This window comes from Haliotis cracherodii, unplaced genomic scaffold (genome assembly GCF_022045235.1).
Source record: "Haliotis cracherodii isolate W230 unplaced genomic scaffold, xgHalCrac1.p SCAF_2, whole genome shotgun sequence".
Taxonomy (NCBI): domain Eukaryota; kingdom Metazoa; phylum Mollusca; class Gastropoda; order Lepetellida; family Haliotidae; genus Haliotis; species Haliotis cracherodii.
Window position 1 is genome coordinate 11,017,352 of NW_027266275.1, and position 27,101 is coordinate 11,044,452.

Below are 27,101 nucleotides of genomic sequence, written 5' to 3' on the forward strand. Positions count from 1 at the left end.
GGTGATCCGCCCAGCCTCCTGTGAAATAAGGTCAACTCAGTTATCAAGTCAGCGAATCTCTCAACATGCACCTGGTGTCACTACACTCTCATTAAAAACAGATCTTGGTCCTCTCTATGAATCGGTAGCGAGCAAGAGGATTGTATTAGAATGAGACTGGTATCATTACAGGGTATGACTCTATATTATCGCGGGCTCTATATTATTGCGGTATCGATAAATCTGGTAATCCACACTCATGTCGACTGTTTACTTATGCAAATCTTAGCACGATATTTCATCACATGATCGAATACAGGACTCGTTGTGGTATGTCACGTATACACACTTTAACTTTTTCATGGTAGTTTCTTGAATGTATTTGAAGTGGAAATAGCCCTGCCTCCATTCTAATTGATCAGAAAAGAACCAATTTGTTTGGACGATGTCCCTTGACCCAACGTAGGTCGTATGCATACCGATTGTGCATAATACAAATGAGGAAGTGAAGCCACATGATCCACATGTATCACGCCACAACAAAGCCATACTTCGGTAATATAGAGCTCCCGCCCTTCATTCCCTAATGGCAGGTGCTTTGTTTACCGAACTGGGTAAAGAAAATCAGGATCGATCAATCCTAATTGATGTGTCATAAAAGTTGAACAAAGAACAAGCATTTTGAGTATGACATATTAAATAAGCGTGCGCCGTTACGAGCCATTATAATTTAACTATCGCGATAATATGGCATACAATGCTATAATTACACACTAAGCCCCGGAGATGACGAATATGGACCAATATCACTTTCAAGATTATTTCATTTTTGCAGTGACTTGCATTACATGACGGTGTGCCCGTTAACATTACTTAGTGATACTGGTATGATTTTGCTTTACGTTTCAGGAAAAGCTATTTTTTCTGTGGTATATATCCTGGTGGTTGTAACATCTATGACATGTCGATCACCACACCTGCCACATAACCGCTGGTCCAACCTCTTACTTCTTGTTCTGCTGCAAACTACATTACATGCAGGTTGGCACATAATTGTACAAATACGAATGCGTAAGACATCTTAGGATATTACAAAAATGTCCCGTCTGTGTATATTGTAATGTGCCGATCTCTTGCGTTGTTACAAGAATCATCCTTGATTCGATCCAGGAACCTACGTTGCCATCAGATGTGATCGCTTATGAATCACCACTAGTCGAGATTTCGCAGTTACCTCCCTTGTATGTCATGCGGAAGGGACAGGTAGGCACAGGTGTGAACCGAGGCGGGATTTGGTTATTTCAAGGTATCCAGGACGTACAATTAAATATCACACAGTGCACATGAAGAACTAGTATACCTGTTTATTCAGGACATCGACAGCATCAAACTTATAAAAGGTTTGTATTTCTTAAATTTAAACTTAAAAACACACGAAAAATTAAACGAAGAGAAACCGAAAGTAGGAATTGTTGGCCCCAAGAAAATAGAAAAATATAAAGTATATTGATTTAAAATTCTTTTATTGTTATGGGTTTTACAAATGTTTGACATTCAGGTAAACAAAGTCATTCGTCGACGTGTAAAAATGACGCAATAAAGATATGTTGATTTCGTCCTGAATACTAACGTTCACAGTTACCTCCCTTGTATTGTGACTGCGAAGGGCATTCGTGACCAACTCGTGTTATTCCGGGACAAGTCAAATAGCGACTCGTGCCCCTCTCGTGGCCATTTTTGTGACCGGGTTCCGTCTAAAACCTAAAATACCTAAAACAATTATCAACTCGTTGCGTAATGGTTCAGATATATTTCCCCATATATTATATATATTTCAGATGAAATTTAAAGCACACCGGGACATGCGGAATTATACAGTATGATTGAACACATTTAACTGGGTTTTAGGTATATTTTTAGATGCAAGACATATGTAAAATCAAAAATTATTTCCGAGGGATTCTTTGACGAAGAACTTGAAATCATACACGCATTCTGATTGGTTTGTCGTATTTTCGCACATAACATTCATCGATAAGGGGACGAGTCTTCTTGCAGGTTACGGAAAGGGGCGAGTGGTGACGAATGTTACGAAGGGGCGTGTCCATTATCAGTAAATTATCAGTGGATTACAGGTCATAAATACAGGACCCTATTGGTAGTTGTTTTAGAGTTAGCTTTTAATATTAAAACAAATGCGCATTTGAATCAATGACGACAGTTTACCGCCTCATCAACATGAGTGAAAGTGATCACAATACATTCATATATTCAGTTTCGGTTCATCTATTCAAGGTAAATCCTTTATTGTGTGGAAACAATGATCAAGCCTGTTCTTATGACAGAATTCATGAAAACAATAATGTAGGAACATATTTTATTGAAACAATAGTATAAACAATTACATAGACACGCGCTTCTGAAACACCTTGTTTGACATGAAGTCACGATATGTAGAATCTGTTATTCCTGTAGCACTATGGAAGGGTCGATGTGTTTATTTTTGTGACAAGAAATGATATGTAAACGACTCAATCAAGGATTTACAGAGGCGTTACAGGAAACTTAGTGGTGCACACAAGTTAATGATGGAGTGAGTTTGGTGTTATGTCGCGTTTTGCAGTATTTCAGTTATATCATCGTGTGTCAGCTTAATATGGAAGTCGCACTCAAGAAATAGAATTGTCTCAAACAAAACACATGTAACGCCATTACAAAACGGAACAACTTCAGCTGAAACTATTTCTGGAAAAGTCAACAGTCATTAATGTTTTACAGATGGCGACGTCACGAGCTGAGAAAGTGATGGAATTCCTCACCTGTGTGATCTGCCAGGAACTGTACACAGACCCCTGTACACTGAGGTGTGATCACACATTCTGCAGGAAATGTGTCACTGCATACATCCAAACCAGACCAGATGCTGCACAGTCCCAGACGATACCATGTGCCTTCTGTCGACAAGATACCAAGGTCCCCCAACCTAGCCGGCCAGTGGAGGAGTGGGCGGGGCAGATCAAACCCAGCATCATTATACAGGGGCTGATTGACACACAAGCTGACGTTGTCAAAACAGGTATTGGTTTATTACATTATGAATTGCACATTCATTTCACAAACTGATATCTAGTAATAAGAATCATGTTTGGAATGAAGGCACGTGAAAGGGTACTCGTTATTTGTTTAACCATGCAGTATAATTACAGTATTGCTGTTAACAGAATATTCAATGATACCAATTGACTCCACTAAGCGACTCCTGAAAATATACATTTGTTACAAACATGACTCTAACTGTAATCACGGCATAGAAATATTTACAATATATTTTGACGTCGGGACAATGTGCACTGGCAATGCTAATTGGCTTGCTGATTATTATCGGTTTACATGATGCTTATATAATCAGATTATCAATAAAGCACTACATCAATAAAACATCTACAAATGGCAGTTAATGAAAAGGGTATTTGTAAATGATAGATTGTTTCAGGTTGATGATAGTGAGTGAGTGAGTGAGTGAGCATGTATTTTGCCAACCGCCGATGATAATAGTGATCGAAACTGTACACTTATAAGAGCAATTGTACCTGTTGAACTACATGTACATAACTAGGTGAATGAGTTCAGTTTCACGCCACTGCCATCATGCCAATATTGGGCTTCACACATCAAACCCTTTGGCGTGACGAGCCAACACTATATCTCCAAGCCTACACCCACAGCCCTATTCGTGCATTGAAAATAGGTGAGAGGGGGTGATTTTACCTGGATTATCAATCTTCTAATTTATATTAATATTGTCCTGATATGTCAAATAACTATAGACAGGTCCACTTACAGGTTCCGCTTCATGTTGCTCAGTGTGTGAGAAGTTAGGGGAGACAACTCCGGGAGCCTCATGGTGTTCTGAGTGTCAAGTGTCCCTCTGTGAAAGATGTGTCAAGATGCATGTTGCAAATCCAGCATCACATGACCATGAGATCTGTGACCTTTCAGGAGAGGTCAAGGTGAAGAGGAAGCGCAAGGTCGTGTGCAGGGAACATAAGGATGATGTTATAAAGCTTGTATGTAAAGACTGCCACAAAGCTGTGTGTCAGACATGTTGTGTTGTTTACCATAGGCAATGTGAGTCTGTCGTTACCATTCAGTCAATGTTGCCAAACCTGAAATACCATTTAAGAAAGCATGCTAAACAGTTATCAAAGAAAATACATAGAAAAGAAACAATTGTTAAGAACACAGACGAGAATATAAGCGGAATTGCGAAAAACAAAATAGCAGTAGAAAATCACATTAATTCTGCTGTTGAGAGAGTCATAGCCAACATCAAGCAGAAAGGAAAACAACTGATGAATGAAGTCAAGGATATTACAGACAAACAAACTAAGCAACTTAAAGCAGATGTAAAGCTTGAAGAGATTGAGATACAGATGTGCAGACAACATTGTGAGTTCATTGACAAGGCCTTGGTATCAGACTGTGAGATGGACCTGTATGACGCGTATCAGGCCTGGGAGTCGGGGGCTGTAGAGTTGGGGGATGTCAGGGACACAGACACAGCAGACACACGGACAATAGATGACATCAAGTTTGCACCTGACACTGACAACGTCCAGCACATCCTAGATGACCTACAGCTGGGGAAGATGGACGTCGCATACCAGGAACAAGGCACATGTCTGCCGTCTCCAGTGCGAGTTGACGTGATAGATGGGAAGATGGCTGGTGATGAGGTGGAGCCTGCTCTATGTGACGTCACAGTACTGGTTGTAGATGGCATACAGACAGGTGTAGTCACTGACTGGGCGAACAAGTGTGTGAAATCCTTCTACACTAGAAACAATCAACCATGTCATAGTAGAGTTCCCCTGGATGACTCTCCATTTGGAGTAACACAGTTGAAGGAGAACCAGGTGATGGTTGTTGTCCCTGAATTCAGTCAGATTGTAACAGTAGAAGTGACCCCTGACCTGCTGCTGCTCTCAACCATCACAACAAGCAAGATGTACTTTAGTCTCGCTGTTCTGAGTCCTTCATCTCTAGCAGCAGGTGGTGTCGCCTGTGTTGATATCCTGGACATGGGGGGACACGTGCTGAGGTCAGTCACTTCACACAACAATGAGACACTGTTTATAAGGCCCTGGTACATGTGTGTCAACACCAAGGGCAACATACTGGTGTCTGACTTGGAGAAGAAGTCTGTGACATGTGTGACGTCAGAGGGGGATGTTGTGTGGAGATACGCCCTTCCCGGAGACACAGCACTCAACCCTTATGGTATTACAACTACTCCAACAGGAGACATCCTGGTTGCACACGGCACCAATGTGGTACGGCTGACAGGGACAGGGGATTATGTCACAGATCATCAGGACATTGGCTGTTATCCATGGGGATTGTATGTAGATAGACATGGCACACTGTATGTTTGTGGTGGAGGTCAGACACGCGAAATCAACTTCATGTAGTCACAACCAACCACTGCATGCTTTCAATCATCGGTATCGCTGGTGTTAAATGCACTATAAAAACTCAAAATGGATTCTTCTGATTGGGAAGTGAATGATCATACAAAGGTGTATCCACAGACATTATGTCCACATCCTTACACATCACATTATGTGTTTAGCAACCTGGTTCTCTTTATTAAATTGCCTCCGTGTTTATTTCAATATCATTACACATAACATAAGACAAGACAAGACAATGTATTCTGTATAGAGACAGACAGACGTATAAAGGTTTCACTTTCATAGCGCTACTTTACATCCATACTCACACACACACACACTCTCTCTCTCTTCCTCTCTCTCTCTCTATCTCTCTTCCTCTCTCTCTGTCTCTCTCTCTGTGTCTCTCTCTCTGTGTCTCTCTCTCTGTCTCTCTGTCTCTCTCTCTCTCCCTCTCTCTCTCTCCCTCTCTCTCTCCCCCTCTCTCTCTCCCTCTCTCTCTGTCTCTCTGTCTCTCTCTCTCTCTCTCTCTCTCTCTCTCTCCTCAGTATGGCTTTATGTCTCTCTCTGTGTCTCTCTCTCTCTGTCTCTCTCCCTCTCTCTGTCTCTCTCTCTCTCTCTCTCCCTCTCTCTCTCTCTCTCTCTCTCTCTCTCTCTCTCTCTCAGTATGGCTTTGGTGGGGAGCTCGGGTACTCGGGTCGAGTGGGTCCTGAGTAGGACGTGGATACCCACAGGACAACATGGGTCTTTGGTTAGTCATGGGATATATTGTTAAACGATGTTAAATGACAATAAAACTACAAATCTCTAATGTTAGCATTTCTTTCTGACTATGCACACATTCCTTCTGCCGTCTATTTGAGTAAAGATAAAGCCTCAGTCAACTTCAGTGTATGCATGACCAGATCGTTTTATACTATATCAGGCTTTTTGCTTGGACTCCAGTAAGACAATTCCCATACGGATGTTGTATGGTCTACAGTGGTTTGTGTTGATGACTAAATAAGCAGCCTATGCAGTTATTGTTGTTGACTCATTTATGGAGTGAGATATATTTTTGTGTTTTGGAGGTGCACACTTTATATGCAGACTGATGCAAAGTATGCACACCAGATATTTAAGTGTGTACGTCTATAAACACAATAAATATTGAAATAAATTCTTACATAAATAAATTGCAAGTGATTCTGTTGCATTTGATTGGTTAACCTAAAGAAATTAGCCCACGCCCACCAGCGAACTGCCTGCGAGACGTGCTTTGAATTCCCAGCGTCTAGCCCGTGATATGTCCTTGACTCCAGTTCAAATAAAATCGATGAATGAAAACTTCAATGAATTAGTTTTACTTTTTTTGTGTCACATACTTAATCATAGGTTCATTTAAAATATCATTTGCACACAGCACGAGCAAAATGTATTTGTTTCCACAAATAAAAAAAAAAATGATAACAGTTGTAATATTCTAAGGTTGTCGTATCAGCTGATAACTTCATAACGAACGCTAGGTTTGGTCAATCACTGTTTACTGATATACTAAGAGACGTCTGTACAGGCTGACGGCTAACTGGGACACTCGCCGCGCATGCGTATAGATGTACACTACTGATAGTCTAAGATGCTAGTATCCTGATGGATAATTATGGATCATATATTATTATAGGTATATTAATGTCAATCTGTTACATCCCTCTTCTTCACGATATCTTCACAGGGAGTAACAATTTTCAGCTTAATCACTTTGTAACTTTTAAGACTACTCTTACTTTTTCATTAACTTGTAAATTATCAACATCAACTTTAAACAGTCACTCTTGATCTTAGAGTATCAACACAGTCACAGATTTAATTTATCAGGTCTGCGAATAGCTCTGCGTGATCTGGTTTGATACTGATATCTATCACAATCACTGACACTGTCACTTAATGTTATTGGAACTCATCTCTCACATGGTCTTCTAAATTGTGGGGTTTTATCAGGAACTCTTTTGTTGTTCAGCTGGTTCTTGTTTCCTGTGTCAGCTATAACTTCTCTGTGTTCATTTGGTGTTATGACCGCCTCCATGGTCTTGTGGTAGAGCGTCCGCCCGGAGAGCGGAAGGTCCGGGGTTCGATCCCCAGCCGCGTCATACCAAAAGACGTTAAAAGATGGTACTTGTTATTTCCCTGTCTAGCGCTCGGCATTAAGGGGCTAAAAAAGGACTGGCCGGCTCGTGGGGTATTCATGTTAAACTGCGGCATGGTATCTCAGTGAGCTAGCACTATAAATCGGAATCAGTTCGGACTAGTACAAGCAGCCACACACACACGTGCATGCACGTCGCTATACAAAAGTGCAATAATCTTGGACGCGAAGTAAACCCAATTCACCTCACCTCACCAGCTCATTTGGTGTTATAGTCTCATTATGTCTCTCCGTTTCTTCTTCCCTAAAGGTTACCTTCTTTCTTGGAGAAATTAAGTCTAAGATGTGTCGTCGATTTCTGCTTAATACATGATCATTTGGAGTTTCAGTAAGGTATGACCTTGGCTCTGTGCACTTTTGCTTGACAGTACCTGGAGTCCACAGTCCTGTTGTTTGATCTTGAATACGGACTCTCTGTCCAGTTGCTAATGGTGGCAAGTCGTGGGCTTCCCTGTCATGATACATTCTCTGTGAGTCTTGGCGCAGTTTCAGGCTAGCTTGGATGTTGTCTCTGTAATGTTTGTTGTTGTGCATCTTGCATGGTTGGTTACTGAGTGAGTGAGTGAGTGAGTATGGTTTTACGTCTCTTTTAGCAATATTCCAGTAATATCACGGCGGGGGACACCAGAAATGGGCTTCACACATTGTACCCATGTCGGGAATCGAACCCGGGTCTTCGGCGTGACTAGCGAACGTTTTAACCACTAATTAAGCTACCCGACCGCCCCGGTTGGTTACTTTTCAATCTCCTACCGCTGAGTAATTCTCCTGGTGATGGCAAGTAATTATCTACAGGTGTGGTCCTTAGACACAGCAGCGCCATATCAGGATCCATATGGTCTTCTTTAGACTTTATTGGGGTACTCTTCACTGTCTTGATAGACCTTTCTATGAAGCCATTTGACTGGGGGTAATGTGGTGAACTGGTTGTGTGGTCGAAACACCACTCTTCAGCAAACTTTCTATACTTTTTGCTATCAAAGTGTCTGCCATCATCGCTAATTATTTTGTCTGGTACTCCATGTTCTGCAAATATACTCTTAGTAGCTGTGATTACAGCAATACTTGTGCAGGGCTTTGGTAACTTTCTTATTACCGGAAACTTTGTGTAGTAGTCTGCGACGATAAGAAACTCGTTGTTACCATGATGAAATAGGTCTGTACCTACTATCTGCCATGGTCTTGTTGGGATCTCACGAGGCATCAGGGTTTCTTTAGCTTGTGAGCCTTGATGGCTTTGGCATGTTGGGTATGATTTTACAGCTTGATCAATAGCTTTGTTTATTCCATCCCAGAATACACATGATCTGGCTCTCAACTTGCACTTAGTTGCACCTTGGTGACATGCATGTATCTTCTGTAGTACATCATGTTGCATTTCTTGGGGAATTATGACTCTCTCTCCTTTAAGGATGAGGCCATCTTCAACTGATAATTCGTCTCTGTGACATCAGTACGGGCGGATTGGTCCTGGTTTTTCTTTGAATGTGCTAGGCCATCCTTCAACAATCATGTCACGCAGTTCGCTGAGCGTTTGGTCTTGTGCATGACGTTGTTAGCTTGTCTGATGAAAACTGTGCTAGGCTAACCTTGATGTCCATGTGAATTTCTCTTGTATTCTTATTGTTTGGTAGTCTTGATAGCCCATCAGCCAGTGTCATTTCATTTCCTGGTCTGTATCCGATTTTGACATCATAGTTTTGGAGACGTAGAAACATTCTCTGTAATTTTGGTGGGGCTGCAGTCAAGTTCTTCAGCTTGATCATTTCTAAGGGTTTGTGGTCTGTCTATAATAAATAGCTTTCCATACACATATGTATGGAATCTTCTACATCTTTCACGTCTGTCGTCTGCATTCATGCCTTAATCAAAACATATTGAAGTCATTTTTTAATCCAAATCTTCGGGATGTCATCGTTTACTATGACTTCACGACCAACTGGCCTAATTAATGTCTCTGAGGCTGGTTATCTGCACTTTTTCCACACTTCTTATTACTGAAAAGTTTGGAAGTATTCTAAAAAGGCAGATGAAGAGCAACCTCCACGTGGTGAGTGCTGGCTAACGCTTATCGCTCTTCCCTCATGTGGACTCGGGGTAGAATGTGTCCACAGCACCTCATTGCTTGAGAGGCGACAACATTGGGCAACCTGTTTGCTGTGGATTGCGCCCCTATGTTGGTGGAGGAAGGGATTCTGGTGGTTGAGGGCTCTGGAGCCAGGAACAGTGTCCCTTTCCCCTTACACACCACTTTAACCTGACTTCACCTAGACGGGTGGTAGAATGGGCCCGGTAATATCAATCGGCTGGTCACCCCATGCCCTGTGTATTTAACACGTCCATGTTGAAATATTTCAATTAATGTGAATGTTTGGTGTATATGTTGTTAATGAACATTATAGGATATAAACTTGCCTAGAGTCCCAGGCCAGAAGGCGGTGGTTCATGGGCCAATCAGGTACTATTGACCTCTGAGTTCTGTCTGTCTCCAATTTTTTGTCATGGGCCGAACCAGCCTGGCATTATATTTGGTAGACAAATTCAGCTGTTCATGTTGCTGTTACTGGAGTATACCACCTCTGTATCCCTGATGTTGGCATGTTGGAGATCCGGTGCTATAAAACATCGCTCTTTGTGGCACAACATGGTGGGTGGAGAGCAGGGTGGTGAATTATTTTCTTTCATCATGTCTTACCAATACCCTGGTTCAAACCGTTCCAAACGTAGACATGTCGATCAAGATGACACTGGTCAAACCAGAAATCAATTTGCCATTCCCAAAGCTGTATCTGGAATTTGTGGAGAAAAGAATGTGTCTCGTCTTCGTAGTGGCTCGCTCCTTGTTGAGTGTTCACGAAGAAAGCAGTTTCTCAATCTGTTATCATTAACTGCATTTGCCAATATTGAGGTTGCTGTGCCTGTGCTCAAAACTTTGAATTCGTGACATTGTTCATGACAGAGCCCATTGCCTGTCCGACATGTCCGAACAAGAATTTATGGAAGAACTCAAACTCAAAGGAGTGACAACAGTCAAACACTTTACGAGGAAATCAAGAGACGACGACATCATCCCGTCAAGCACATATCTGTTTCCATTTGCACTTTCAGCAGTGCTAAAGTCAAAAGCTGGAGGTGTATGTCCCCAATCAAGTGCCAAAAATTCGGTCATAGCTCCAAATATTGTAACAACTCTGTGATCTGTCAGCGTTGCGGTTGTGAACATGAGAACACCGATTGTGATGCAGATATAAAATGTGCCAGTTGCAAAGGATAACATCTGGCTTCTTCAAGGCTATGTCCTGTGTGGCAAACCCAATCACAAATTCTGAAGGTCAAGCATGAAAATAACATTTCATTTCATGAGGCAAAGAAACTTGTTGAAAATATATCTCCTCCAACACCAATGAATAAAACATATTCTGCAGCTGTTGCTCGTTCTGCTACACAAAACACATCAAGCTCTATTCAGACTGAGTTGCCCTCGGTAAAGTCAGATCAGCCTGTCAGCATAACTTCTAATACATCTTCCACCCAAACTGTGAATCTCTCTGAACTAGACAATAAGGTGTCTGCTGCTGAAGTGCTTGTCACTAAAGAATCTGAGGCTGTAGAACCAGACATGCAACCTTTGACCAGAAAAGAAAGAAAAAAAGCTTAATAGAAATCAGACAACCAGGAACTCTTCATCTTCAGAGATAGTTGTCCATAACTCCTTTGATGTTCTGGACATGGACGTTACACCATCGTCACAGAGCAGTAGCAGAAGTCTTTCCTCCTCACGTGTACGTGAGCATTCACAGATTGAGCCACCATGACACAATCGTCCAACATACTTTAATGGAATTGTAGAGGATTTAGAAATAATTTTAATGATTTACAGCTTTTAATTCAAGATTTTAAACCATCAGATACAAGAAACATATCTTAAGAACACGGATAAATGTGATGTCAGGAAATATAATATGCATAATCTCTTCTCACCTCCAGGAGCAAAAGCCACTGGAGGTTCTTCAATCTTAGTGAGACAGGACATAATTCATAGAGCTATACCTCTTACCACCAATCTTCAAGCCGTTGCAGTTCGACGAACATTTCACATCGCCTTCACACTTTGCTCTTTGTAAATTCCACCATCTTCTTTTTTTTTACCAACTCCCTCAACCCTGTGTCATCATGGGTGACTTAAATGGACATAAACCTCTATGAGGAAGTGTTGGTACCAACGCTAAGGGGGTGTGAGTGAGTGAGTTTGGTTTAACGCCGCTTTTAACAGTATTCCAGTTATATCAAGGCGTGTCAGGTTAATGTGGGAGGAAAGCCCGAAGTGATGCAGGTCAAACCCACGAGCACGGGTATGGTGCTGACAAACCTAGAAAACATAATCGGGGCGAACCGGGATTCAAACCCACAATCATAGGTTTCTGGCGTGCCCAAGGGACGCAATTCTGCACAGCGAATCGCGGCGCCTTAGACGACTGGGCCACCCGTGCCCCAATGCTAAGGGAACAGGCCTTGAAGATTTTATTACAAACAATAATTTTAGTATATTCAATGAAGGGCCAAAAACGTATTTACATCCTGCAACAGGAACTTATTCAGCATTAGATCTGTCACTCACATATGCTAATTTACTAAATGAATTTGACTGGTCTGTCCATGATGGCCTATGTGGAAGTGACCATTTCCCCACAGTACTAAAATCTATTCTCCCAACTGATGAGCCACCTTCAACAAGGTGGAATTTTAATAGAGCAAACTGGCCCTTATTTCAAACTCGTTGTTTGGAAACACTGAAACCTGAAACTTTTTTAAAACATTCCAGACCCTATTCAAATGTTCTAAGAACAACTGAAACACATAGCTGATGAAACCATTTCTAAGTCCTCTGTGAACCCGCATATGCGCAAACCATGTCTTGAAAGCGTAGGAATAAGGCAGACAAGTTTTTTCCGCCGACACCCTACGGTCCATAATATAAATATTGTAAAAATATATAGTGCAAAGGCTAGACGAACATTCAAACAAAATAAACGTCAGTCTTGGAGAAATTATATATCCAGAATCAATTCACGCATACCTATATCAAAGGTGTGGAATATGATTCAAAGAATTAAAGGTAAGGATTCTAAATCCGGCATTAAACATCTCAAAGGTGGTTATGATATATCAACAGATAAATCTGACATAGCAAATCAAGTAGGTGAAACTTTAGCCAAGCATTCTTCATCATCTAACTATGATCCTAAATTTCAGAAATTTCAGCAACAACAGGAAAAGAAAAAGGTTAATTTTCATTCTGATAATGGTGAAGATTACAATGAAGTATTTTCACTACATGAGCTCAACACCGCCCTTGGGCAAGCTCATGATACTGCAACTGAGCTGTTAATATTCATTAACAGCTTCTTAAACACTTGCCCGAACCAAGTCTCCAGACATTTCTAACTGTATTTGATGATTAAAATTAACAGTCTCTCCAAGGTATTGAATGACTCAATTAATGGGTCACTCTTTGTAGATGACTTCAACATATCTTCTCGTAGCAACAACATGCACACAATAGAAAGGCAACTGCAGCTTTCCCTAAATTTAAAAAGTGGTCGCTTGAGAATGGTTTTAGATTTTCCAAAGCAAAGACAAATTGTATCCATTTCTGTTGACATTATAGACCGCATAAAGGCCCGGGGCAACTGTTAAACGGTGCCCCCATCAAGGTTGTTGAGGAGACCAAGTTCTAGGGTCTTTTTTTGTGATCGCCACTTAACGTTTTAACCTCATATAAAACATCTTAAAACTAAATGCTTGAAGGCTCCGGATCTACTTAAAGTTGTTGCAAATACTAAGCTTGGGTGGGGATCAGACAACCTTACTTCACCTGTATAGATCCCTTATTATTTCTAATCTAGATTATGGTTCGATTGTATATGCTGGAGCTGCTCAAAGTAATTTAGGGAAATTAGATAGCATACATCATCAAGGACCGAGACTCTGTCTTGGATCATTTAGAACCTCTCCTGTAGCTAGTTTGTATGTCGAAGCCGATGAGCCCTCGCTTGCACAGCGCCGCTTAAAATTATCCCTTCAGTAAATAACTAAATTACGTACAAACCCATCAAATCCAGCTTATAACTAGTCCTCTCAATGAGGAACTGTTTCACAAAAAGCCATAACTTGTACCGCCACTTGGCATTTGGATCAAGTCTCACATTGCAGATGCTAATATTGACTTAGATATAATATCTCCATGCCGTCTTGTGTCTACTCCTCCTTGGCAATTAGTCAGACCTGAAGTAGACCTTTCTCTCACTAATTTTAAAAAATCTGAAACAAATCAACTAATGTATCTGCAAGAATATAATCAATTACGATCCCCATACGATACCTACAAATCTATATTTACAGATGGATCCACGGATGGTGACGCTGTTGCCAGCGCCACTGTCATTGGATCCAGGACTATGTCAACCCGAATACCAGACAACTGTTCCATTTTACGGCCGAAGCAAAGGCCATATTCACAGCACGAGAATATATCAATAACCAATAAACAATTTATTATATTTTCAGACTCTCTTGGCTTCAAGCTATCAAAGATCAATCTGGTACACGTCCGATTTAAATCAAACTTATTGAATAGTTTAATGATCTTGCTACTGGCCAATACGACATCGTTTTTTGTTGGTTACCGAGCCATGCTGGAATCATTGGTAACACAATGGCTGATGCTGCTGCGAAAGCAGCACTCAACAAATCTGTGACACCACTTCTTATCCCATACAGTGATTATGAGATCTCATGCAGAAGAAGTGGGACACCCAAGTAGGTATCAATAAATTACATGAAATTAAACCAACTATCGGTTACACCTACTTAGGCTGTCAGACCAGATTTGAAGAGGTCATTATGCGACGATGTCATATTGGCCACTGCAGATATACCCACGAATATTTATTGAAAGGAGAGGTTCCTCCATTCTGCATCCCTTGTGATGAAAGAATCACGGTCAAGCATGTCCTGCTTGACTGCATTGATTTTTCCATCACAAGAGATAAGTATTTCAAAATTACATCCATAAAGGATCTCTTTAGTCAAATCTGTGCTTATGTAATCATCTGTTTTTAAAAAAAATAGAATTAATAGATATGTTTTTTATTATAACATGTATAGTATATAAAAAGTGATTTTATTTTGGTAGAATGAATTCATAACTGAGATTGTTAGTGGCTGTTTATTCACAGGGGGTTGAAGTATCGTAAAATAATTGTACCCCCTGAGAGGGTAGGCAAGTCTGGTATCATTTTTTTTTCATTTCTCTGTGATCTTAATCGTAGTATTTTGTGTAGGTTTTAACTGTTTAGCGAATCTTTCTGACCATCGCCAGTAGCCAGAGGGATGGTGTAAGTCCTGCCGGGGTACCATGTAGGTTGCAGAAGAATCTTAAGTCCCCATGGTCCCTGGTATGGTGGCCTAACTTTGATTGCTGGTGATCTATAACGCATTTTTATATTTTATTGTGCCATTTAGTGATAATTTTTATGGTTGTATGCTAGTTTTAACGATTACTCAGTGATATTCTAGTTATTTTACTGTCCATTGATGACGGGTTTATATTTATTGATAATATATTATAACTTCTCGTCACGATATGGCTGTAATATTGACGGTGACTCACACTCACTCTAAATAGAATTTCACCCTCATATATTATTGTCAGCCATTAGGGCTGGGTCGGGCCCTGAGATGGATCCATGTGTCCACAGGATTACCCGGATAGCTGGTTAATCACGTGATATATTGTTCAATGACAATAACAAGAAAACTCTATGGCTACACTGCAAATCGCATTTCTTTCTGACAATGCACATATTCCTTCTGAATTATATATGTCTGAGTAAAGATAGGTTTTAGTCACCTTCAGTGTATGCAGATCTTTTTATAGATGTATGTAAATATTTTTGTCAGGCAAAACAATTTACAATCAGACATTTTCTACCCAACTCGAAACCAACAGCAGGTTCCTGGGTAGGGTTAGGTAATAGGTGACCGGGTACCCTGACATGGTCAGGTAATAGGGGGTCGGGTATCTGGGTAGGGTGAGGTAATAGGGGGTCGGGTACTTGGGTAGTGTCAGGTGATAGGTGATCGGGTACCCAGGTAGGGTCAGAAATAGGGGGTTGAGTACCCGGGTAGGGTCAGGAAATAGGGGGTTGGGTACTTGGGTAGGGTCAGGTAATAGGGGGTCAGGTAATAGGGGTTCGTGTACATGGGTAGTAATTTTGGACTCATCTCATCCCTTTTAGCCATCTACCTGTCTGTTCACCTGTATTAATTTATTGTGTGGTTGTCCGTGGCTCCCATTAATAAACTTTGATTGGGGACTAAAATATTTCACATTTTGAAAGAAACTCATCTATATCAACATTATGACTTCCCTGGGGAGTGCAACTCCTTGCAGTGATATTGAAGGGCGGTGGGGTAGCAGCCTAGTGGTAGAAGCATTCGCTTGTCATGCCGAAGACCCAGCTTCAATTCCCCACATGGGTACAATGTGTGAAGCCCATTTCTGGTATCCCCCTCGTGATATTGCTGGGGTATTGCTAAAAGCCAGATAAAACCATTCTCACTGACTCACTCACTACAGCGACATTAAAGCCTATCCTGCCTCTGATGCTATCGTCTGTAATGCCACAAGTTTATGTATTTCTGGTCACATGCACATTTCTCAGTTTACTTTCACAACGGTGGCATGTTCAAATCATAAAAGAATATTTGACATGTTTTCAAAAGCTAATTCAAACTGTCCATCACAGAATGATGATATGAATTACTGCCAGCAGGTTTTAAAAGAGTTTATTAGATGCAGATGTTAATGGCAATAATGGAATCAGAGAATTCAACATTGGGATGCTAGATACCCGAGATTACTTCAACTGCTATGAATGTGTGTGTCTGGTAGAATAAATGGGAAAAGGCAGCAGCAGTATTGTTTCAGGATACTGCCTTAGTGAATTCCAGTTATTGTCTTTGGACAAGGGTCATTGTTCCATGATTTGTCTTCATTGTGGTAGGGGCCGTCGGATAGCCTAGTAGGTTCGATTCCCTACATGAGTACAATGCGTGAAGCCCATTTCTGGTGTCCCCCGAAGTGATATTGCTGGAATATTGCTAAAAGCGGCGTAAAACCACACTCACTCATTCACTCATTGTGGCAAGTTTTCAAAGTTTGTTGTTCAGACACATCAGAACAATTGGAATGTTTTCAATCTTGTCTTGTCTTGTTATTTAAGTACTCAAATAATAAATTCTTTGTAAGCCTAAATCAATGTGGCTCCTTAAATTTTAATGTGGCTCCTTAAAGAGCAAAATGGCACCAAGAAAAATATTGCTAGCAGCCAAGTGGCTCCCAGGAAATATATATCATAAGTACTGTGGTGTGCTAGCTTGTATAAAAACCACAAGGCAGAACATGGTGCATGAATGTGTGTATGAAGTCACATGGTATTATTTGACTTATTCTTATGTAACTCAACCTATAGCCCAGATCCTTCCATTGAATGTCTCCAAGTACTGCACGTCTGGGACAGGTCCTGAGATTCTGATGTCAAACACAACTGCAAGAACACAGGCGTTTGCATTACATGCAAAAATGCAAGCAGACACATCTCAACCTTTTCTTGAAAGCCCCGATTTACTTCCTACCACCACCAATATATCTGAAGTGAGTGAGTGAGTATGGTTTTAGCAAAACTTCAGCAATATAACGATGGGGTACAGCATAAATGGACTTCACACACAGTACCCATGTGGGGAATCGAACCTAGGTTTTTGGTGTGACAACCGAACACATTAACCACTAGATGGCCCCAACATATCCTTCCCCAATATATCTGGAACCATTTGGACTTCACCAAATTAGGTAACAGCTGACTCAACAATATATACACTCATCTTTGTCCCCTAATGCTATTCAGAGTTGTGCAACTTTAAAGAGCATATTGAAATATGGATGATTTTCTTCACAGATTTAAATTATGCATATGGACTATAATCTTGACTGATTGTGTGCTGCACTACATGTAATCTGTTGATTATACAGGCGAATTAAACCGGCGCCTGCAAGACGACTGAGAGTTGGAGTGTTGTTTCCCCTTGAAACAGAAGTCCCATGCCACTGGCTTCCTTTGTAATAAAGTTATGATCACTTCAGAGGTCTCTAACATCTATCAAAAGTGTGTGCTTGAGATTAATTGTTTGTTGTTTAACGTGGCACTCAGCAATATTCCAGCTATATGACAATAGTCTGTAAATAATCGAGTCTGGACTAGACAATCCAGTGATTGATATCATGAGCATCGATCCACACAATTGGGATCGATGACATGGATTAACCAAGTCAGCGAGCCTGTCCACCCGCTCCCGTTAGTCGCCTCTTACTACAAACATAGTCACCTTTTACAGCAAGCATGGGTTGCTGAAGACCTATTCTACCCCGGATCTTCACTGGTCGTGTGCTTGAGAAAAGCAATGGTGACAGTGGCAGAGCTCTGGTTTGTGAAACCGTTGCACAAAATCCTCTGCACTGAATATTCAGCTTTCATCAATCCTTCACTCTATTCCAAACGTCAGCCCATATTAAATTCATAAAGCAAACACTGTAGAACTTCACTTTCTTATCAGGGCTACAAACTGACTGAGGTGAAGTGACACAGGTCGACACATCTGATGACACACAACTTCCGCCTTGACTCAATCAACACCTCCTGCAGCTGTCCTTGGACTGCCGACATTCACCCTCACCACACCCTGGACTTCACTCTCACACACACTCTACACTGCTTATACACAGTCTTCTGTGGTCATGAACTGCCTACACATGGAGTCTGACGATGTTGTTTCTTTAGGGAGTGTTGTTTCTTCTCCCTCAGCACAGCCTGCTTTGCCTTGGCCATTCTGAAACATGCACCAGTCAAAATGTCCAGTTAATTACTCACAAAGGCTTGAGTGAATACTGAATTCCACAGCAGCATTCCAGCTTTTTACAGCAGTTCGTAAATATTAGATGCAGACAGGATTGAAACCTTTCTGTTCTTTCCACAGGTTCAATGCTTTGGCCATCCGTACTTGTTTGTACCCATGAAGATCCGGAGTACAATGGGTCTTCAGCAACCCATGCTTGTTGTAAAAGGTGGCTATGATTGTCTTAAGAGACGACTAACGGGATCGGGTGGTCAGGCTCACTTACTTGCATGGTCGATGCTCATGATGTCAATCACTGGATTGTCTGGCCCAGACTCAATTAATTACAGGCATAGCTGGAATAATGCTGAGTGCAGCCCTCAACAACAATTTGTCAACAAACAATCATATTTGCTTGAGTCCTACATATTTCATCATAAGTTGGGCAATTCAAATGACATTGTTGATCCCAACAGGGATCCCAGGTTAGAATATGTCCTCAGTAACGTATGCTGGTTGTAAAAGGCAACCAAAGATACCGGGTGGTCAGGCTCTGTGACTTGAGTTATTGTGTTTCATGTACCCTGTTGGAGTGGATCATTGCTCACAATATCAATCACTGGGTTGTCTGAGCCAGACTCTATTAGTTACAAGTCAACATCAAATAGCTGGAACATTTCTGAGTGTGACATTAAACACAATAAAACACACACAATCATGATTGCATTTACCTGAGTATGTTGTTCCATCAATATTCTGACAGCCTATTCATAAGCTAAAGCTTTTCTGGACAAGACAAACCAGTGGTTGATATTATGACAAATGCCCCATGATGTCCGGTGATGGTGACACAACACGTCAAACGACCCATTGCAGTCGCCTATTTCTAACAGGTTACTTGGGACCAATTCTAACCCACACACCCTATGGCTTGTTTGTTACATGATTAACCCTACACTCAGCAATATGTCCAGCTATTTCACAGAGGCCTGTTGGTAACAGAGACTGGGTCACACAAACTAGTGATGGATATTATGAGCAACAACCCATGCAGTCACAACGTCACAATCAAGAAGGTAAAAAAGCATGACCACACGATCCACGTAGTCTCTTTCACTGTGGCCTTCTGTTATAACCTGGAATCCACATGGGAATTTATTTGCATGTTTATTTTCCAATATTCAATTTATATGATTTGCTGACTGAATAATTTATGAAAGTCTTGAATAAGTAGAAACTAAACATCACACAAAGAAGCAAAATTTATTCCCAAACCCTTGCGCCATATCAGCTTCAACGCATCTGATAGATAGATAGCTAAGAAAATGGACCAAATGGTATTTTCAGTTTGCCTTGTACACTGGTATCTTCTCAAATGCAGTCAGCCTGGTTCAACATCTGCTTCCTTGTAGTGTCAGAGGTCACTACCAGATAGCTTCCCTTGGTGATCCGCCCAGCCTCCTGTGTAATAAGGTAAACTCAGATATCAAGTCAAGAATTCATGTGGCCGCGAATCTCTCAACATGCACCTGGTGTCACTACACTCTCATTAAAACCAGATATTTGTGCCCTCTATGAATCAGTAGCCAGCACGAGGATTGGATTTGAATGAGACTGGTATCATTACAGGGTATGACTCTATATTATCGCGGGCTCTATATTATTGCGGTATCGGTAAATCTCGTAATCCACACTCATGTCGACTGTTTACTTATGCAAATCTAAACACGATATTTCATTGCATGATCGAATACAGGACTCGTTGTGGTATGTCACGTATACACACTTTAACTTTTTCATGGTAGTTTCTTGAATGTATTTGAAGTGGATATACCCCTGCCTCCATACTTATTGATAAGAAAAGAACCCATTTGTTTAGACGAAATCCCTTGACCCAACTTAGGTTGTATGCATACTGATTGTGCATAATACAAATAAGGAAGTGAAGCCACATGATCCACATGTATCACGCCACAACATAGCCATAACTCTGTAATATAGAGCTGCCCGCCCTTCATTCGCTAATGGCAGGTGCTTTGTTTACCGAACTCGGTAAAGAAAATCAGTATCGATCAATCCTCATTGATGTGTCATAAAAGTTGAACCAAGAACAAGGAATATTTTGCATATGACATATTAAATAAGTTTGTATACGTACGCCGTTACGAGCCATTATAATTTAACTACCGCGGTAATATGGCATACAATGCTATAATTACACACTAAGCCCCGGAGATGAGATGAAATAGTTACCAATATCACTTTCAAGATTATTTCATTTTTGCAGTGACTTGCATTACATGACGGTGTTCTCGTTAACATTACTTAGTGATACTGGTATGATTTGGTTTTACGTTTCTGGAAAGCTATTTTATCTGTGGTATATTTCTTAGTTGTAACATTTATGACATGTCGATCACCACACCTGCCGCATAACCGCTGGTCCAACCTCTTACTTCTTGTTCTGCTGCAAACTACATTACATGCAGGTTGGCACATAATTGTACAAATACGAATGCGTAAGACATCTTAGGATATTACAAAAATGTCCCCTCTGTGTATATTGTAATGTGCCGATCTCTTGCGTTGTTACAAGAATCATCCTTGATTCGATCCAGGAACCTACGTTGCCATCAGATTTGATCGCTTATGAATCACCACTAGTCGAGATTTCGCAGTTACCTCCCTTGTATGTCATGCGGAAGGAAAGGGACACGTAGGCACAGGTGTGAACCGAGGCGCGATTTGGTTATTTCAAGGCACCAAGGACATACAATTAAATCTCACACAGTGCACATGAAGAACTAGTATACCTGTTTATTCAGGACATCGGCAGCATCAAACTTATATAAGGTATGCATTTCTTAAATTTAAACTTAAAAACACACGAAACATTAAACGAAGAGAAACCGAAAGTAGGAATTGTTGGCTCCAAGGTAATAAAAAAGTGTAAAGTATATTGATTTAAATTTCTTTTATTGTTAGGGGTTTTACAAATGTTTGACATTCAGGTTAACAAAGTAATTCGTCGACGTGTAAAAATGACACAATAAAGATATGTTGACTTGGTCCTGAATACTAACGTTCACAGTTGCCTCCCTTGTATTGTGACTGTGGGGGGGGGGGGGGGGGGGGGGGGGGGGGGGCGTGTCTACAACCAGTAAGGCTTGGTTGGTGTTGACGGAGGTGGATTACAGGTCATAAATACAGGACCCTGTTGTTTTAAAGTTAGCTTTTAACATTAAAACAAAAGTGCATTTGCATCAATGATGACAGTTTACTGCCACATCTACACGAGTGAAGTTGACATCAAATCTCATCTCACATGATCACAATACATTCACATATTCAGTTTCGGTTCATCTATTCAAGGTATATCTTTTATTGTGTGGAAACAACGATCGAGCTTGTTCTTATGACAGAACTCATAAAAAACTATAATGCAGGAACATATTTGATTGAAACAATATTATAAACAAATACATAGACACACGCTTCTGAAACACCTTGTTTGACATGAAGTCACGCTGTGTAGCATCTGTTATTTCTGTAGCACTATGGATTGGTCGATATGGTTACTTTTGTGACAAGAAATGATATTTAAATTACTCATTCGACATGGACTTACAGAGGCGTTTCAGCATACTTAGTGGTGCACACAAGTTACTGACGGGGTGAGTGCGTTTGGTGTTATGCCGCGTTATGCAGTATTTCAGTTATATAATCGCATGTCAGCTTGATATGGAAGGTAAGCCCGAAGTCACACTTAAGAGATGTTATTGCCTCAAACTAAACACATGTAACACCATTACAAAGACGAAACATCTTCAGCTGAAATTATTTCTTGGAAAAGTGAACAGTTATTTATGTTTTACAGATGGCGACGTCACGAGCTGAGAAAGTTACAGAATTCCTCACCTGTGTGATCTGCCAGGAACTGTACACAGACCCCTGTACACTGAAGTGTGATCACACATTCTGCAGGAAATGTGTCTCTGCATACATCCAAACCAGACCAGATGCTGTACAATCCAAGACGATCCCCTGTGCCTTCTGTCGACAGGTTACCAAGGTCCCCGACCCAAGCCGGCCAGTGGAGGAGTGGGCGGGGCAGATCAAACCCAGCATCATTATACAGGGGCTGATTGACACACAAGCTGACGTTGTCAAAACAGGTTAATAGTTTATTATATTATGAATTACACATTCATTTCACAATCTGAAATCTATTAATAAGAATCATGTTTGTAATGAAGGCATGTTAAAGGGTACTCATTATTTGTTTAAACATACAGTATAATTACAGTATTGCTGTTAATAATATGTTCAATGATACCAACTGACTCCACTAAACGACTCCAGAAAATATACATTTGTTACAAACATGACTCCAACTGTAATCACTGCATAGAAATATTTACAATATATTTTGACGTCGGGACAATGTGCCCTGGCAATGCTAATTGACCTGCTGATTGATTCGGTTTACATGATACAATATAATCAGATCATCCATAAAGCCCTTGAAAATATTATTATCTGAAAACATCTACAAATTACAGTTAATGAAAAGGGTATTTGTAATGAGAGAATGTTTCAGGTTGATAACAGTGAGTGAGTGAGTGAGTATGTATTTTTGCCGCCTTCAGCAATATTACAGCGATATCACTGCTGGGGACACCAGAAATGGGCTTCACAAATTTTGCTCATGTGGGGAATCAAACCTGGCTAACACTTAAACCACAAGGCTTCCCTACCACCCGTGAAAATCGTGATCAAAACTGTTCACTTGTAAGAGTAACTGTAGCTGTTGAAACTACATGTACATAGCTAGGTGAATGAGTTCAGTTGTACGCCACTGTTAATTATGCCAATGCAGGGATTCACACATCAAACCCATGGGCGTGACAAGCCAACACTTGAACTCCAAGCCTACACCCACCGCCCTATTCGTGCATTGAAAATAGGTGAGAGGGGGTGATTTTACCTGGATTCTCAATCTTCTAATTTATATAAATATTGTCCTGATATGTCAAATAACTATAGACATGTCCACTTACAGGTTCCGCTTCATGTTGCTCAGTGTGTGAGAAGTTAGGGGAGACAACTCCGGGAGCCTCATGGTGTTCTGAGTGTCAAGTGTCTCTCTGCGAGAGATGTGTTAAGATACACCGTGCAAGTCCATCATCACATGACCATGAGATCTGTGACCTTTCAGGAGAGGTCAAGGTGAAGAGGAGACGCAAGGTCATGTGCAGGGAACACAAGGATGAGGCTATAAAGCTTGTATGTAAAGACTGCCACAAAGCTGTGTGTCAGACATGTTGGGTTATTAACCACGGGAAATGTGAGTCTGTCGTTACCATAGTGTCAATGATACCAACAATGAAATACCACTTGAGAAAAAACGCTGAACAGTTATCAAAGAAAGTACATGAAAAACAAAAAATTGTTCAGAAAAGAAACAAGACAATTGGCAGAATTAAGAAAAAGAAAATAACAGTAGAAAATCACATTAAAACTGCTGTTGAGAGAGCCATAGCCAATATCAAGCAGAAAAGAAAACAACTGATGAATGAATTCAAGGATATTACAGACAAACAAACCAAGAAACTTAAAGCTGAAGAGATTGAGATGCAGATGTACAAACAACATTGTGAGTTCATTGACCAGGCCTTGGTATCGGACTGTGAGATGGACCTGTATGACGCGTATCAGGCCTGGGAGTCGGGGGCTGTAGAGTTGGGGGATGTCAGGGACACAGACACAGCAGACACACGGAGAATAGATGACATCAGGTTTACACCTGACACTGACAACGTCCAGCACATCCTAGATGACCTACAGCTGGGGAAGATTGAAGTCACATATCAGGAACAAGGCACATGTCTGCCGTCTCCAGTGCGAGTTGACGTGATAGATGGGAAGATGGCTGGTGATGAGGTGGAGCCTGATCTATGTGACATCACAGTCCTGGTTGTTGATGGTATACAGACAGTTGTAGTCACTGACATGAATAACTTGTGTGTGAAATCCTTCTACACCAGAAACAACTTGACATGCCACAGTAAACTTCCCCTGGATAACTCTCCCCATGGTATAACACAGCTGAAGGAGAACCAGGTGATGGTTGCTGTCCCTGCATCCAGTCAGATTGTAACAGTAGAAGTGACCCCTTACCTGGTGCTGCTCTCAACCATTACAACAATCAAGTGGTACTTCAGTCTCGCTGTTCTGAGTCCTTCATCTCTAGCAGCAGGTACTATGGAATGTGTTGATATCCTGGATATGGCGGGACACGTGCTGAGGTCAGTTACTACACACAACAATGAGACACTGTTTCCCTACCCCCACTACATGTGTGTCAACAACAAGGGCAACATACTCGTGTCTAACTGGGAGAAGAAGTCTGTGACATGTGTGACGTCAGAGGGGGATGTTGTGTGGAGATACGCCCCTACTGGAGACAGAGCACTCAACCCTTATGGTATCACAACTACTCCAACAGGAGACATCCTGGTTGCAGACAGCAACAATGTGGTACGGCTGACGGAGACAGGGGATTATGTCACAGATCATCAGGACATTGACTGGTATCCAAAAGGATTGTATGTCGATAGACATGACACACTCTATGTATGTGGTGGAGGTCAGACACGCGAAATCAACTTCATGTAGTCACATCAACCACTGCATGCTTTCAATCATCACTATCACTGGTGTTATATGCACTATAACAACTCAAAATGGACTCTTACGATTGGGGTGTGAATGATCATACAAAGGTGTATCCACTGACATTATGTCCACATCATTACACATCACATTATGTGTTTAGCAACCTGGTTCTCTTTATTAAATCGCCTCCGGGTTCTCGTGAGTACGGTGTCGGCCGGGAAGGCGAACAGCCCGTGGTTTGATCCCAATCTGCTCAAGAGATACCAATACGTCACTCTATTCTTAGTAGATATGCTATGGTTTACTTGTTATTGAAGTGCTCACATGACTACTTGGACCTGTGGATGGTCACTTGATATATTGTTTTAATGACACTAATGAGTTCCCAACTCTTGAGACCATCAGTGGGTTCCCGGGTCGCGTTGGTTACCCGAGCTGTAGATTTGGACTCGTCCCAGCTCCATTCAGTAGATGTGAGGTACGTGGTCCACTGCACCGTGGTCATAGAATGTTTTTACTTTACTAGATAGAAGATAGGGTGTTCCATGTAGGATGTTTGTGATGTCATGAAGTTTGTTTTGTGGAACGTTATGGTGAGCCACTTAATAACAAAGAGCTCCTGCATCCCACTTGTAGGGAGGAACACTTCTACAATTGTGTAATTGTCATCATATCTATAATGATTATAATAGTATTGTATGTATAGTTCATTTCATTGTTCAATTGTCAAAAAAAACTGTAAGTGATTCCATGTTAGTGTTTGGCTAAAAATGAAATTATTTTTTTGCGTCAGCTCCATTATAAGAGACCATGAAATAGATTTAGTTTACTCTGCATAAACTGAACAAATATTAGGCCACGCACACCCTCGGATTTGTTTCATGACTGGCTGATAATAGAGTTGGTAGATCTTGTGTTGCACTATTGCGCTGTACAGTGTCATATTTTGAATCGTCTACTCTTTGTTTATGTTAATGTCTTTATGAAGTTGTTATTGTTGACTTGTAAGATATATTTATGTGCTTCGAGGGGTATGCACACTTTGCGTTTTATACAAAGATTGTATATAACAAGTGAACGCATGGTATGCACACAAGTTCTTTTAGATTTATACCTCCATAAACACAATAAATATTTCAGTTAATTCTTAAATAAATAAATTGCAAGTGAGTCCGTTGCATTAGATTGGTTAACCTAAAATAACATTAGCAAGAGCCCATAAGCAAACTACTTGCGTGACGTCGTAGGAATTCGCGGTGGCTCACCCGTGATATGCATAACCCCCAGTTTAAATAAAATCATTGAAATTATTGAATAAAACTTCAATTGATTTCTTTTACCCTTGTGTACCGCACACATAATCATTGGATCGTTTTATATAGTATTTATACTCAGCAAGAGCAGAATGTATTGTTCACAAATAAAAAACATGACCCTATACCATTGTCTGTCATGTACTTACACGTCCATAAACGCAAAAACATATTGAAGTCAATTCTTAATCCATAACTTGATTCCACAGGAGGTATTGCTACATTAAAGTTGCGTCACAATGTTTTGCAGACCAGTGTGACATCATCGGTTACCATGACGCCACGATCAACTGACATACCTTTTCTCTCTGCCACTGAAGCTTGTCAGCTGTACTTTGTTACACTGGAGACATTTGATATTACTCTTTACAGTTGAATCAGAATCTCACCCCGTACACTTATTTTGTTAGCCATTAGGGTTGGGTTAGGTTGGTCCTGGGTTGGATCTGGGCACCCACAAGATTACCCGGACCCGTAGTTAGTCACGTGCTATATTGTTCAATAACTATAAAACTCCATGGCTACACCACAAATCGCTAA

The 27,101-nt window shown here is 40.9% G+C and overlaps 2 protein-coding genes across 2 annotated transcripts; both read left to right on the forward strand.

Annotated features, from left to right (window-relative positions):
- The first annotated feature begins 1,237 nt into the window (after positions 1–1,237).
- On the forward strand, positions 1,238–5,544 carry LOC139469765 (tripartite motif-containing protein 2-like). The gene is made up of 3 exons (XM_071252047.1): positions 1,238–1,379; positions 2,758–3,055; positions 3,823–5,544. Exons 2-3 carry the CDS (start codon positions 2,758–2,760, stop codon positions 5,448–5,450), a joined length of 1,926 nt encoding a protein of 641 aa, XP_071108148.1. The 5' UTR covers positions 1,238–1,379; the 3' UTR covers positions 5,451–5,544.
- A 15,729-nt stretch (positions 5,545–21,273) lies between these two features.
- Positions 21,274–26,638, forward strand: LOC139469766 (E3 ubiquitin-protein ligase TRIM56-like). The gene is made up of 3 exons (XM_071252048.1): positions 21,274–21,423; positions 22,448–22,745; positions 23,633–26,638. The coding sequence occupies exons 2-3, from the start codon at positions 22,448–22,450 to the stop codon at positions 25,246–25,248; spliced, it is 1,914 nt and encodes a 637-aa protein (XP_071108149.1). The 5' UTR covers positions 21,274–21,423; the 3' UTR covers positions 25,249–26,638.
- The last annotated feature ends 463 nt before the right edge of the window (positions 26,639–27,101 follow it).